The following is a 16,856-nucleotide window of genomic DNA, read 5'->3' as shown; positions in this document are numbered from 1 at the left end:
TGTGATTTCCAGTTGTGACTTCCTATTAGGAGGACCAAAACTTCCACAATCCAAGCCCATCTTAGGATTTACTCTTTTAAGGCCTTTATTTTTCAATCATTAATTGGTGTTCACTAAAATGGATTGAAATCTATCCATGATAGATGTACCTTCCTTTTGTTGCCACTGAATAGGAAAATGGCACTTCTTATCAAAGCCAGCTTGATGAAATTCCGGATCAAGGATGTTGCCATCATCTTCAACTTGGAAATCTAAAGGGATCTCCAACATGTTAAGATTGATTATCTACTGCAGGGTTAATTTGCAGTAGTCCATCTTCAAGATGTCAAGCTCTGTCCTCATATCAATCCAGATGTCCTCGATGCGATGAACATGAGTGTAAGCTCTTTTTATTTGAGAATTCATCTCTTGGTAATCAAAGTCAAATCTGGCCTTGAACTTCTTCAAGGTGATCAACTGCAACTCTGCTTCCATGTTCTTTGCTTTAGGTACAAAAATGATCAAATAGTTGTCAATAGCCAAAGGTTTAGCTGAAGTAATGCCGAAACTAGGCCTGTGCATAGCATGCTGATCACACTGCACGTCTATGAGCTGTCTAGCTAACTCTATCAAAATAATTCGATCTATACCATAGCTAGGTAAGGTATACGACTCACCTTTGAAATATCCAACTCTCAAGTATGTGAAAGTTGGAAATTGAATGAAAATACAGCCGTACCGGTTCACCTTTTTCCATGCCGCATCAGATACTCTTTTGACAGATGATTGTTTATTGAACAAGCATCGGAAATGCCCAAAGAAGGCATCTTGGACTCTTTTGTAATGGAATTTTCTATTTACCAAAGTGATTTGGTCATAGTAATCCCAAATGGGAACCTGAAGACGATTTCCCTTGGTTGAGAGACTAGAGAAAGATCCCATGGCAGCAACAATGTAAACAAGGTAAGAGTTCATGTAGAAGGGCGCTGAAGTTCCCACGTTGCCTATCTGCTGACAAAGTGCGGTATTGATGAGCTCTCCCCTAAAGATGTGTTCTTTCTTCTCCATTATATGAAAGATGAACTTATACTTCCATGGTGCAAAATCAGTAGAATCTTTGAGACCGCAAATTCTGCTGAGAAGGATGATGAGATACTTATATTCTTGTTTGAAGTTAGATTGATGAACGGTCTTTGGCCATCTGGAGAAATTGTTCCTTTTATTGTCTAACCAGTAAAGGTTGACAAATTTCTGATAATCACCCTTTTGCCCATTCCAACATGCCAGCGATGGTTCCTTGGTTAAATTTGCATATTCTGCTTTATGTGGAACCTTGAAGATTTGTTCAATGACCTCAAGATCAAGGCTAATGATAACCTTGCTGTTAGCGTCTTTGATAGTCTCTCTCTTTGGAGTAAACTGCCGTGCACATCCAAGAACAAAATCAGGTTCTATGGTCGCCATAGGAAATGTAGACACCAGGTGAATGTTACTTCTCTTGATACGCTCCATTTCATGGCCAGCTGGAGTTTCAACTTTTTGCAAAAAATCAGCCACATCCACATGACCAATCTTGTCCATTACATTATCCGATATAGATATGACTGATGAGGGAGCTGCATGAGCCAACTCTTTATCATATTGATATTTCATTTTGCCTTTGGATTTTGATGTTGAGGACATTTCTTGTGCTTGTACTACAACACAAAAATTCCAAAACATAAATACATGATCAGATGGAATCGCCATACAAGTTGATTTGTGATCAACAACAAAGATTTGGAAACAAATTGGAGACTTTGAAGATCCGATGAAATGATCTCAAAAAGAAATCATATGCATATGCAATGAATGAAAATGAAATGAATGAAATGCAGAATGAAGTGTTATGGTGGAAAATGGAAGATGGAATGAAATGAGAATGTGTAAAGATGGAACACATGGGAATGCGCGCAAATGAAGATTGCTGATTTCAAATGTGACTTAGGGTTTTCAAGGCATTATTGCATGAAAAATGAGTACATGTAAGTGCAACATGTAACAAGAAATGAAAGGTGAGATGAAATGTGAATGCGGATGGAGGATGCACTTTACATGTAAGTGCGAAGGGAGGATGAGATGGAAAGCATGGAAAGATGCGAAACATATATTTGCTCATGGAGGCACAAATGCATATGGACAGATGGAAATGGAAAATGGAAGAGGGAAAATAAGCTTTATAGTCACCTTTGGTAAAAAGATGAAGTCAAAGTACATGAAAGATGAAAATGACATCTTTTTGACTTTTCAAAAATTGATTTTTGATCAAAATTGGCCCTTTTGGATGCAATTACACATAAGGCATTTCGTGTAATTGTATCGTACGAATGGATGCGGAAAGTAAGATGAGTGAAAATGGAAGCGGAAAATGAGATTACATGTATATATAGATGGTGAATGAGATGAAAAACATGTAATCGCATTTGTTGAATGAGAGGTGAGGTGTTGTGACACGGAAATAGAATGTGGAACGTGATGATACTTTTGCATGAAGTAAAGCAACAACAAGCTCTTGGGAAAGAACTTGTGACTTCTCCAAAGTGGAGAAAATCGGCAAGCAAACACAAAACACAAAAACACAAAGAAAAACGTACCTTTGAAAAGTGACTCAAACATGCCAAGATGCAAAGCACTTCAATACACAAATTCGAAATTGGAACTTGGGAAAGAAGCAAAAACATGAAAATGAACAAAATCTTCATTTTTAAAGGAAAAATGCGCTTTCCGTGGCATAGATTTCAACAAGTGGCAATCAGCAAGATAAGCACAAATTAAATAGCAATAAAGAAGAAGTCCACTTACATGAAGATTAAGTGCCAAAAATGAAGGAGAAAGATGCTCCAATGTTGAAAAATTCTCCAAAAATGCTAAGACTTTTTCCAACTTTGTAAATTCAAATGGGAAAGGGCATCAAACAAGGAATTCTTGTTAAAAGATACCAAAATGTGCCCTAAGAATGCTCCAAGATCCAACGTTTTTGGGATGCATGTGCTTGGAACATTTTTGGTCAAAAACGTTTTTCACCAAGATGCATGAACAAATTGATTTGATTATTAATCATCAAATCATGCACCAGCATGCAATGTAATCACCAAATAAAGCCAAACTAATTTGTATTGGAGCAAAAATATTGATAAAACAGAGTTATTTGCTTATTTCTCCAAAAACATGCCCTAGAAATAATGCCCTAAAAATGTTATAATTTTTTAACATCTGATATATATAAGTGTGAAAGGGTGCCAATATGAACTGACACATCTCTCCATACTTCCTAATCACAACTGCCTTCTATCCTAAACGGTAATAATAACTTAATTAATTACAATATGAAATGAGGGCAGCTAGGAATATATAATAAGTTTTTTGAGATTTTTTGGTGAACTAAATAACAAATCCATACTTTGACAAAGATCTCCCAGGTGGTATCCAAGACATAGGAATTTCTACATTCCACATTCTTTGTGTATTTGCATTAATCGGCTACTCCTAGATGAGGAGCGATTTCATAACTACTATAACTTCAATCGATAACTTTGCTTGTGTCTGGAATAGATCCTTCCACTCCAAACCAAAATTTCCAGGAAAACCATTTTCGGGCATCCAAGACTTTCTTGCACATGGTATTTTCGGGCATCCAAGACTTAAATAATCGAGCTCTTCCATTAATTGTGACATCTTTAGGCATTAATGACACGTCTTCATGAGATTATCATCTGGAAGTGCTCGATTCAAGAAAAAATTCTTATTTCACTGTGTCCATCTTCTAAGTCTGCACGGGGTCTGCAAGAAACAAAAAAGTATCATTAGAATGTTTTAATAATGGTTTTAGACCTAACCATGGCGGGAATTAATACTCAAGCACGAAGACTAAAAGGCGAAACATCTGTTCATTTGCAACTGATGGAGATTGTGAATGTCTTCCGTCTCTATTTCTTCATTAGATAAAATAGTGACAATTTTCCACTTCAGATATCCTGTCTTATATTTAATTGGGCTCTATCAAAATATGATCTCACGTTAAACGCAACTTTCATATACACCATCACTTCTGCGAGCCATTTCAAGAGGAATATTTTTGTCTGCTAGAGCTATACATCACCTATTGTTTGCGTGTATTCACGACGTTAATATTGGATATGTTATTTATTTTGGAGTCTGAAAATTTTTTATTGCTAAAATAACATTGCTCCTTTCCAAGAATCTATGTGAATGAGCGACATGGAATCGTTGATTATTGAGAACCCATAGTGACTTGGCAGATGACATATGCATGGCTTCCAGCGCTGTTAGTGACTCCTGTGTTGATAACCCTTGTCACATCATTTTTCCAATAAGGCTTTAAGTATATATACTTCTTTACTAATGTTTTTTCAATTTACTGACAGCCTACATGACTCATTCAACGGACTCCTCGACCTTTTGCAAATTTACCTTCATCAATTGCTATCGCACTATCAAAGATGCTTGTGTTCTCACAATCACCTGCTCGTTTTGGGACCATATTCTTTGTATGCGGATTGCTTTATCTTGTGCATGGCTATGTACAGTAGGTGTATGTTTGATATTCACATGCCCTATGCTATTACTGAACAAATAGTTTGATAATACTCCCATAAATATGCTGAAAATATTTTGATCATTTCTAGATTTCGTATGCTTCACCAAAGTTCATTCTAGTTTCTAAAACCGCCTTTTGTTCAAGTTGTGAAGAGATATGTAGACACATTCATTCAAACATCACAGATTAATAATGTATAGAATGTTTATGATTGTCGACACAAGATTCACAGATATTGAGACTCAGACCCTGCACCAAGCATGATATCCCTATACTAGGAGGACCATACAAAAGAACAACTTCCTAGGTCTTTCAGATTTGTCTAGAGAAAGATAAAATCAATTTAGACATTGAAATTTGTTTTTTGATGTCATTCTCAACATATCTTCATAACTGCAGTAGTTACATTTTCCTTTTCTTTGAGCACATTCTTTCACAAAGATACTCACTTTGTTGCCAGAAATATAAATCATTTCACTCCCAAGGCAAAACTTTCTCTACTACCAAAGTATGAAACACAAAGCTTTAACGATATTGTCTCTAACAGATAGTAAAAGAGGTTAATAGAAGCAATCAAAATATAGGTCATAATTTGTGAAAATTAGGACTCCACCACTAGGGATAGACAAAATAAATGAAATATTTTATACATTCCTTGATAATGGAAAACTGAAAAAGGAATGGAGATATCTGCTGAACAACATATTGCATCATGCAATAGACATTCCTGACTTCTTCTAGGATAATTGGGTAAGACCTGTACTGAGCAGAGTACATGGTGAATATATGTAGCCTCATAGGCCCTACAAAGTCAGAAAGCAAGTGATCCAGAGGACTCAATGGCTCTAGGAAAAAACTAACAATAGGGTAGATTTCGCTCAATGAAGCTATCAGAGTCACTGGGTCAAGAAAGGAAGGACGATCAATTGCCATCGATGACATACCTGACCCTAAAAAGAGAATTGTTGCAATGGTGATAGCCTATCGAATCTACTACTCCAATAAGGAGAACAATGTATCTAGTGGAGAAGCATACGATGCATACCAAATCATCCATAACCATGCCCCACTTGACCTAAGTGGATGGTGGCACAAACAATTGATGATTAACCTGACGAAGAGCAAAGAAAACTACAAACTACACTCATTCATTTATGGAGCCATTCTGGTATGTGTATCTTTTTACTTCAAAAGAGAATATCTTGAATGGTCATCATTCAGTTGGCTAAAGGATATGCTTATCTTCGAACAAATTTGCAAAGTGTATATGCTACTAGGAGACAATAGGGATGATTTGTTTGTCATATTTCAATGGATTCCAAAGGGTTATGCAGAGAAAGGAAAGGATACCCTTTAGCCTAGTGGAAGAGTATAAGAATGAATTGTGTTTCCTAGCACGCACAAACTTTTGCATAATACATGCAACAGAGCCCAGAACACACTAGTTGATGACATTCAAATATCAAATGATGAAAGAAGATGTTGGACCCTTTATTGAGTTACTTCAGTCAATGCCCATTGACTGCATGACACGAGCACAATGAGGAGTGTAGTTGTCAAACTTGAGAAAGATAAGGATCAAGCCAATGAGGAGGGAAGAAAAGAAAGCAAAAAGAAAGGTGGAAACAAATCTCAAACCGGTACAAGCAAGAAGACGAAGATCATCGGTCAAGAGACACCAAGCCCAAAGAGACAGACAGATGTAGAGATGAATATTGACTTAGGATGAGAATCATCCTTGCCTGAACTTGAGATGATCACAGAGGAAACAACCAAGAAGAACAAGAATGAAGATAAAGCAAAGAAGAAGGAACCCACTTCAGTTCATTAGAGATCTAACCCATCTATGGGAGAATCATCATCAAGGACAACCAAACCTGTGAAATGATATAGCGCACAATGGTAATTACCATACAATAAAGTATAGATATCCACTCATGAGTGAGAAAGATCAAAACAGTGTTATTAGTGCTATTCTACTTAGCGTGAGAACTTACAGTAGAACACCAACATATGTGAAAGATGAATTACTGAAGGAGCTAGTGCCTATCATAATAAAAAGATGGCAAGTTGGAATCGTAAGACTAAAAGGAATTCTAGATGATGCACTAACCAAGGTTAGACTAGAATATGCACCATCAGAGAGGACATATGTAGAAGCCTATATTGATGAATTTGCCACTTAGGAGAACATTGCATTGGTCGTCATTGGCAGAGAGAAAGAGGCATTTGAACAAGCAATAGGGTGTTGGAAGACTATAGAAAAACAAATGGAAATAATTTGCGCAAGGAACCAGGGATAGAAGACAAAGCTCACACATAGATCGATCTAGAAGACAAGGGAATTTAGATACAAGAAAAGAAAAAGAAAATTAAGCCAATTGGATCCAGCAGGGCAGCTGAAAATGAGGGATACATTGAAGAACTCCTAGAGATACCTGTTAAATTCAACCCTGTCACATCACCAAGGAGAGTGGAAGATGCAATTGCTTGTAGTGGAGTTGCACCAGAAAGAGAGAAATCACGTGAGCTGATTAATCCACAAACTATCTCAGCAATAATTGAACAAACAAAATAGGTAATTAAAGACAAGTTGCCTGAAAGGGACGACTCATCACTTGGAGAAGGACAACCTGCAAGTATGGAAGGGACATAGGTTTGATCCCAAAAGTTCATTAACACAGGAAGATGTACTACCACAAGTAGTCAATCCAAATGATAATGTTACTAAAGATAAGAGGAGTCCAAAAAGGGACATGACATAAATAGTCCAATAGGAATCTGTACAAGGTGTTACACAATAGGAAGTTGATCCATTGGTCAAGCATGCTACTCAAGACAAGTCAAGAATGACTTTTGACACCACTCAAAGGTCTTGGAGCTCGATAAAACTCAAATCTACAAAAAGGAAACTCCAACTAGACAAGGATGAACTAGAGCAAAGAAAGGAGAAGAGGAAAAGGCGAAGATTGCCATCCTCGTCATCATCATCTTCAAGCTCGGAAGATGAAGGAGCATTGTTTGAAAATGATGTCCAAGCAGTAGGAGACTTCATCAAAGTCCAAGAAGAGCTAGAATTGAATTCTAGAAGACTAAAGGAGATGAGCAACAAAGAACTTGATCACCATTACAAGATTGTTTGAAGATTCAAGATATTGAGATTGTCTAGCAAGAAACAAAAACAAGCTCAAGCGCTGATAAAATCACGAGAAGTGATCAATGGGCTAGTCATTGATGCTAAGTATGATATAGATGCCTATCTCATAAGTCAACTTGAGCAATTACTTATAATTGCAAATATTGATGAATCAACTGGTGAAATTGGCACAAGGAACAAAGGGAGAAGCCCACACAACTGATTGAGCAACGCACAAAGGAACTTGCACAAGCAAAGGACACAACAATAGAATTGCTAAAGGATGTTTCGCCCATTCTATAGAAGATGTTAGACTTGCAAACTTACATGACGCATTTGGAGAGTACCATGAAGAAAGCCCTAGTCATTGATGCTAAGTATGATATAGATGCCTATCTCATAAGTCAACTTGAGCAATTACTTATAATTGCAAATATTGATGAATCAACTGGTGAAATTGGCACAAGGAACAAAGGGAGAAGCCCACACAACTGATTGAGCAACGCACAAAGGAACTTGCACAAGCAAAGGACACAACAATAGAATTGCTAAAGGATGTTTCGCCCATTCTATAGAAGATGTTAGACTTGCAAACTTACATGACGCATTTGGAGAGTACCATGAAGAAAGCCCATGAAGAACTATAGGCTACACAAACCTCATTTGACATCATGACAAGTTCTACAACTATGTATACCAATCAGATATAGGAAAATCTACATATAATCAGCATGATCACAGCAGAGCAACATGAGAGAACCTCTATGCTCTTTGAACTACAATGCTTCCTATCCGCAATGATAGGAATTATCCAAGAGCATGTAAAAGAAGCAAAGATATTGCTAATCCATTGGCCTCGTGGATACCATCAAAGAAATGGAGATCCGACTACCAGAGGTCACAAGCCTAGCTCTGTCACTCAAAAAACTCTACAACTCATGCAAGACACATTTGGATGTTGCGAAGACAATGTACCCAAACATCCTATGACCCTTTGTCATTGATGACAAAAAGGGGGAGAATATTCAAAAGAAAAAAGGGGGAGATATCGAGTATACAGGTAAGATGACAAAAAGGGGAGAATACACACAAGAAAAAGAGATGATTATCAAAGAATACAACATAAGAGAATAGGCGAGAGGAGAGAAGAAAATAAATAAAGTTGAGAGCATACAATATAGGAAGGAGTCAATAAGGGGGAGTATATAAATGTAGAGCAATATAAGTAGAACAGTGAACAAGAAGAACAAAGGAAGAGATGAACAAAGACAAGGGGAGTTACAATGACAATAATGAAGAAAAGAAAAAGGGAGTACTATACTTCTGGTTAAATCCATCTGCCAATGAAGGTTCTACCGGTATCAGTCTAAGGAAAGTTCAAACACAAAGATGAACAAATCAAGAAGCATCATAAGTGTTGCTGTCAATGCCGAAGGGAGAGATTGTTGACCCTATAGGTCTCATTGGCATTAAGAAGGGTAGTTGCTGTTGTAAATGTCTTGCACACCAAACTGTTGTCATTGATTCGCAACCAGTTGAGTATGAAGTATACCATCTCATGATCACCGATAGACATCTACATCGGTCTGCATGGAGATGGAGAGAGTTATAGTCAACATGATGAGTCATCACTGTGACGCAGTAGAAGCGGACATGGTTTGCATTGCGATGGGATTAGTGTTTTGGTGAAATGACAGAAAGAAGGAAGGACAAAGAGGCTAAGGCTATCCCTAACACAGATTGGTAGGGCTACTAGTCTAGACCCTATGGCATAGGTGTCATGGGTTGTTCATGAACTGCTCAAAGATGCAATTCAAATTTTGAATTCATTGTTTTGGGCAAGATGTTTTTTTAGGGTTTCAACACCCAGAAATGCAAGGATGCATATAATAAAAAAGGAAGAGAGTGATGGTGTGTGTGCATGTAGAATAAAAAGAAGAAGAGAGAGACGAGAAGAGAAGATCGAACAAAGCAAGTGTTGTTGAACAGAGAAAGAACGAAGAGGAACATTAAGCCAATACAGTTTGGTGCACTGTTGACATGGCCAAGCAGAGAAAGAATGCGGTGATACAAAAGCTATCACAAAGATTGTCTAAGCAGCAAGAAAAGATCGAGATATCTTTTGGATATACACTAGAGATCTATCAGGCAAGGTATGCCATACAACCTAGATCATATTTGATTGCTTTCAAACTATTGTAATAATTTTGTAAGCTCTTAACTGGGCATGCTTCAGTAGCAAGCATATTTTAAATCCTCCAACAAGGTACCTCTCTAAAGGAGTGCTAAAATCCTTTAACAAGGTAGCCTTAATAGGCTGATTGTAATCATAACAAGTTGTAGACATTCTTAACCGGATGTGTTCTCAGAAAGAACAAGTTGTAGCTCTTAACCGGGCAACCTTTTATTTGCAGTAAAAGGCTAGTGGGTATATTATCCCCACCATGGTTTTTATCCTCTCATCGAGGGTTTCCACATACAAATTTGTGACATTTGATGAATGATTTTGTGTGCGAGTTTACATGCTTCTACTTTATTGCATTTATCACTGTGTTGTTAGTTATGTGGCTATTATTCAATTTGTTTAGAATAGTTAAGAGAGTAACCAGTTTTAGAGTCGATATTGATTCACCCCCCCTCTCAGTACCGGTTGGGACCAACATTATGTTCTATGAATACATTGATTTCCTTTTGTTTTTTGTAAAACTACAGTTTTTTTTGTTTTGTTGAATCCTTTCCCACGTTTTTGCCGATTCTGAGTTCAAGTTCAATTTTTTGGGCTGCCAAGCCCTTTCCCAAGTTTTTTCTGAGTCCGAGTCCAAGCCCAAGTTTTTGGGCTGCTCTATTTGAGGTGAAGTTGAGCTTTCCAACTATGGTTGGGAGAATGCCTTGGAATGCAGGTGTTCCTATACAGTTGATCAATATCTTTGCAAGGTTAGCCCACAATTAAATTATAAAACATGCATTACAGATCTTATTTAAATTGGAAGCATAGATGACATTGAGAACACCAAAATAAGTCAGTAGACAAGTCTTTCTTGCATTAAAAATGTACAAAACAAGATGATCTTCCTTTTCAAGTGGAGTTCAATTTTAATCTATGGCATGTGTGTTTCAGGCTCAAATTATTGTGTAGAACTCAATACCTAAATGATTTTGGCAAGCCAATCGAAGTTAAAATGAAAAAGGCTATCTTACCTAAAAGGTTTCCAAATCAAATAAATCACAATCCATTTCCAAAACATGCTTGTGCTATTGTTTAAATCTTCATGCGTTGCGAGCAGTTTGTTAGAGATTATAGAGGAAGCATTAGTTTAAGTCTCAAACTGGACAATTATAGTTTACAGATTAATGTTTCCTAATCTCTTATAATCATTCTTTACCATTGTTGTGAGGTTTTCACACCATCGCCCCAAATCTTGGGGACCCCCCTTTTTTTTAATCACCTTGGCAAATTTTTGGATTGTCCAACAATTTTGATTTTTTGAGTGTTTTGAGTCTTAGACACCTTTAGGCTAGATGGGGAGAAGGCTAGGTTTATTTTCACCCGGTTCCAACTTGATTTTCTAGAACAACCAATTTCATCCTTAGGCTGGACAAAATTTCAAAAGCAACATTTGGCAGGATAAAATTGTACTTAGACATTTTCTTTTGAAAATCTGGATATAACTGTGTAAATTTGAATAATTTTCAAAAGGGAAATTTTGTTAGACTTGAGTTTTGAAAAATCTTAAAATTTTCTTTGGTGAAGAAATTAATTTTGTGGAGATGAAGTCAAATTGCAAAATCGATTTTAGACTCAAGAAGTAATTTTATTTTTGTCAATTTTTTTTTTTAATGGCATTAGCAAAATCGATTTGGATAAAAATTGCAAAAATTGGCTTTAACGGATTAAAATTGCCTTGAAAAAATTCAAGCCTTTAATGAAATTGGTAATTTAATATTGAAAAATGGCTTTTGGTTAGCCAAAATCTGGTTTTAATGATGTTAATTACTAAATCCTCATTAAATGGGAGTATTTAACACCTCCAAGGCATTATTTAATTTCTTTTTGCAATTTGGAACTAATTGGCAATTTAAAAAAGTAAATTTTATCTTGGCAAAGTTAATTTTGGGCTAAGCATTTATTTGGGGGCCATGCCTTGTGTTCTAATTAATTTATTTTTGCTCCCAAGGTCCCAGTCGGCCAGCTTGGAGGAGTGGAGGGAAAATGGTATAAGAGGGCTCTTCCCTCTCCCATTTTCTTCATTCCTCACAGCCTTTTCTTGCTTAGCGAATTTTCTAAGGGAGCAAATTTTCAGACCTTGGGCGATCTTTTTCTTGCAAGGGCAGTTTTTCTTCCTCCTTGGGCGATTTTTGAGAGGGCAGATTTGCATTTTTTTTGGCAATTTTTTCATGCTTGGGCAGAATTTCCATGTTTGGTGAATTTTCTAAGGGGCAGATCTGAGACTTCTTCTATGTTTGGCAATTTTTTCAAGTTTCAAGAGTTTGAAATTCTGATTTGCAAGAGGGTAAAAAATTCTCAAGTCTGATCCTAAATTCCAAAAGAAAGATCTGGCTATTGGTAGAAGTGACTTTTAATCATTTAGAGTTGAAAGGGGTGTTTAAGCTGACTTCCTTCTTTCGTTGTAGTCTAAGGATTGCCTTCCTTGGTTTTGTAGTCTAATTGTCCACCACTTTACCATCCTGTAATAGGGCAATGAGTTGGAGGATGTTAGTACAAGCAAGAAACTTAAGGGGACAAACACTAAGAAAGACAAAGAGGATATGATGCCCAAAACACCTTTTTTCTCGAAAATGAAGCGAATAACCGATACCAATGTCAGTACAGTAAATATGCTACAGATAAAGGATAGACTAAAGGAAGGACAATCCCCCTTGGCAAAGAAGATACAGAAGGCGGTTGCACATCACAGCCCAAGCGTTGACACTTCTATTTCAACCATGATGAGCGATGTTGGGGTGGCGCTTGATTTTGAAGACATCAGAGAAGAGGATATTAATGAGAAAAGACTCGGATCGAGATTGGATGAGTTAGGAAGGGTTGCTAGCAAGAAGAAACATTTAAACACCCTTTCCTCCTTAAGCGCTTTCATTGGATTTGCAAAAGAATATGAGAAGGTTCATGAGAAGACACTACAAGCAGCAAACAGCATGGTGAAATCGGCGGAGCTCAAGATAAAACACACACCTTGTCCTCTTATAGAGGAAGTCAACGAAAGGCTAGCTAGGTTCATTGCCTTAGCTAAAAGAACAAGAGAAAAGGGGAGAGTCATATTAGAAGATCATTTAATGTAAGCCCAAGTGGCAATTTCTCTTTCTTCTAGAATAGGACAACTGTCTATTTCTAATTGGCCGCCATTTTGGTGCCTTCTCATTGGTTGCCACTTTTACACTTTTTTTATTGGTCCATTGACGAGGTGGCGTCTTCTCATTGGCCGATGGGGTGGCAATCCTAATTAGGGTTTCTAGGATTCAATCTGGATCGTCAGTTTTGCCTTTGATCTCCACTGTCGGTTGTAATTTTGGCATCTATAAAAGGCCATTTGCTCTCATTTGTAAGGGTCGGCGAAAATTATTGCATAAGATAACACCAAAATTCGCTATTTCTTTCTCATTGTTGTGACTTGCATGGTGATTAAGGGCCTTTGGTATTATTGCATGGTTTCTACTTCCAAAAAGTTAGAGTAGATTTCTTTTCAAGTTGTTGAAGCAAATTTCATTTCAAGTTGCTGAGTAAAGTAGTTGCATGGTAGCATTAGTAGGTGTTTAATAGGGATCAATACTAGACCACTAGCATCCTAGTGGCTTGTTGGGAAGCCTTGCATGGCAAGCTAGTTTATTTTTCCTTTGAATCATTGCACCTGTGGAAGTGAGGCCACTGGTTAACTTTCATTAGGTTCGATCCCAGCCCATTTGCTAGTATTCCATCCATAGGAGTAGGAGTAGGATAGCAAGTAATTTAGGACTTAGAACTTAGGAGAAGAGAGTTATAAAAACACTAGTTGTAAGGACCATTCACCCTCCCCCACCATTACTGTCACCATCAACATCATCTAGCGCTCATACAAAATCATCACCATCTTACCAAAAACCCAAGTCATCCTTGAATGAATAGTGTAAGGCTGCCTACGTGATTACCAGCAAATCACATCAATAAAACTGAGTGAGTATCCACAAGTGTAAGGAACATTGGAGTTATTCTCATATCCCATGAGCAATAACTTTTCAAGAGAGGAATTGTATGTTTGATATTCCGTATCAGATATCCAATTACTAATATGTTATGTAAGTGATACAAAACTCGCATCAACAACCACCTTCTTGTTTTGTCCTCTACAATTTATTAAATAAGATTTGTAGAATGGGATTTCATTAAGAACCACAGATATATATATACTTAATTTTTTGATAATTGTCTTTCTTATAAAATATTTATAAAATGAAAAACATAAGTTGCGATTAATTTTAAAACTCAAAGCTATACTATATAATGTAGTTCTTCCACAAAATGCGTACAGAACAAGCAAGAAGATATTCCTTTTCGAAAACACATTTTAGTTCTATTCTCCAGTTCTCATATTATACACTCACATTACTGTGGAAGTAAAACCTGAAATAATTTTAGCAGATCAAAACATCTTGAAAAGGTGTCAAGTCATGGTCCATTTCAAAACCATTGTCATTTTATTCGTGAGAGTTTCAAGTACTCTTACAGTTCCTAAAGGAAGCAAAAGGACAGGTGCAAACTGCATCAATTATTAATTTATTCTCTATCTGTCAATGTTTCATGTTTTTAAAATGATGCATTATGACCTGCTTGTGTTGTGCTTTCGAAAGGGATTGCATAAGAAATACACAAATAAGCATGTTTTCTTATTTGCAATTAGTTGTCTTAGGGGAAAATGTTATTTTTTCACATCATTTGAACAGAAAATTTGACATGAAAATTGCAAATGTTACATTCCTGATGATTGTGAAAGCGGGAAGTTCGGATAGGTGACCATAATTGGGTACTATTTCCAGAAGAATTAAGTACCTGGGGGAGACTGGTTACAACGCCTGCAACCAAGCACAAGAAGAATGCCATAACTGCAATGTGTTACCTGCCTTCTTTTGAAGGATTTAGTAACAATTCTGATGACAGTTCAGGATGGCTTATTAGCTCATCTGAGAGGCTTTTGAATCTGTGGCAGTGCACAGCTAGAAGCAGTGTATCAGAACCCTCTCTCCAGGTTCTTTTTTAATTTATGACATTTTTGTTCTTTCTCGTACCTTTTAAATTTCTCATGTTTTTTCTGCATTGAGCTGCTATGACAAAATCACTTTCTACTTTCTGGTTATGGATTGGTTAATATTCATTGATACCATTTTTTAACAGTTCATGATAGATAGTGAATATTTTCTGGATGAAACCATGTATCTTTTTCATTTGACGTTTTGAATCACTCACAGTGATTCATCATCAAGAAAATGACTATTAGTGATCTCTATCCTTTTCCTGATGATGAATAATTGTGTGATTCAAAACATTGAACGAAAAAGATACACAGTTTTATCCAATAAAAAGGTTCACATTACTTGATTAATATTCTCATAATTCTCCTGTGGGTAATGTTTTGTGTGGATTGTTTCTCCCAAAAGAACGAGCAGTTATTAATATACATTTTTGGCCAGGTCAAGAGCTTCCAACGGACTGAGTTTGTTATGGAAGATATGGTTGTGGATATGGATGCCAAATTCTTGTGTGCCTTCTGTTCCTATCCTGGAGAAAAGGCCCTGTGCATCACAATGCACAGTCTTGGTGGTCCGGCATTTTTCAAATACCAGGTACATTGACGCATATTTCTTGAAGCTGCTTTGATAATTCATGATATACAAAATTCCTTGAAGTGAAGGTTTCCTTCATTGTTTGAAGATATTGAATATGCAGGGCATGATTCATATTCCTTGTGAAGATGAATCTCTATGTACGAAGAAAAGTTCGTATAGACTCAAAAAGCTTCACTTAGCACCCTTGCAGCCCATGGGAGGTACATTTGGCAACTCTGTAGCTGCAGCATTTGACAAAAATATTTGTGTTTACGATCTCTCATCTGTGTCAGCATCTCCATCAACAAGAGTGCCACCGAAGACACTGTGGCAGGCTCATGATTCTCCTGTTTCATGTATGCATCTTAATTCATCTGTCTGTTCTCTCATTACGGGTTCTTCTGATGGCTGTATTCAGCTTTGGGACATGAAAGCAAAGCCCTGCAGCCCAGTTAGACACTACTGTCAAAAGGATTATATTACATGTATAGAAATGTTGGATGGAACAACAATGTGCAGCAGCAGCCTAGACGGAGCCATTCAGCTACATGATATTCGCTACAATGATTCATCATTTATGTCAATCGTTCCCGATGAGAAGCCAATCGTTAACATGGCTAGCTTTCCAACGAATAATACAGTTGCCTTCACTACTGTAGATAGATCATTTTGCTTGGCGCTTCAAAGTAGCAATTCCAGGATTGCCGGTGCAACATCAAGATACTTATCTTCAGGATCGACTGCCACCATTAGCAGATTTTCCTCTTCCTTATGGACTTTAATGCCATTGCCTTCCAATGAGTTGTCTACAAGCATCAAGTGGAATACAAGGACTTGCACTGAAATTTATACATCTCAGAGTGATGGATCTATTGCTATCTTTGCAATCAAAGACAGATATCTGTAACATCAATGGTTAAATGCCCCTCTCATATATTTTTAGATACAAAGGCTTCTTTTTTATTGTTTAAGTGTACTTTTCGGCATATCAGATTCCAGCCAACTTGAGTTCATACAAGTTTCTGTATATCCCATGTTTGTAGCTTTAAAAGGCTCATTTATCAAGCTAAACCAAATAATTCAGTTTCTTTTATTGAAGATCATCAGTAAATATAACTTTTAATTTGAATATGCTCATCAGTGCTTCAATATAGCACGAGTTTTTTGATTTGGTAATTTGATTCTCTCAGTTTCCATCTATAATGAGTGGGAGAGCACATTAATAAACTTGTAATTGAACTGTCTTAAAAATTAACTTTGGACTTTCACTGGCTAATTCCCTGTTTTATGCCCACATTAATGTAGTCGGTTGAATGTCAGGAGCATGCTTTA

The 16,856-nt window shown here is 36.9% G+C and overlaps 1 protein-coding gene across 1 annotated transcript in view; it reads left to right on the top strand.

The window, feature by feature from the left end:
• Nucleotides 1-16,653, top strand: part of LOC149571842 (uncharacterized) — an 81,972-nt gene extending 65,319 nt beyond the window's left edge. The window contains exons 2-4 of the mRNA XM_089813255.1: nt 14,696-14,947; nt 15,390-15,542; nt 15,646-16,653. Coding sequence (XP_089669381.1) covers nt 14,696-14,947; nt 15,390-15,542; nt 15,646-16,431 — 1,191 coding nt within the window. The 3' untranslated portion in view covers nt 16,432-16,653. The remainder of the gene's footprint in view (nt 1-14,695; nt 14,948-15,389; nt 15,543-15,645) is intronic.
• The last annotated feature ends 203 nt before the right edge of the window (nt 16,654-16,856 follow it).

Source organism: Cupressus sempervirens, chromosome 2 (assembly GCF_028749045.1).
Source record: "Cupressus sempervirens isolate cs-2001-9-10 chromosome 2, ASM2874904v1, whole genome shotgun sequence".
NCBI lineage: Eukaryota > Viridiplantae > Streptophyta > Pinopsida > Cupressales > Cupressaceae > Cupressus > Cupressus sempervirens.
The sequence above is the reverse complement of the archived record's forward strand: the minus strand, read 5'-3'. Positions and strand labels throughout refer to the sequence as shown.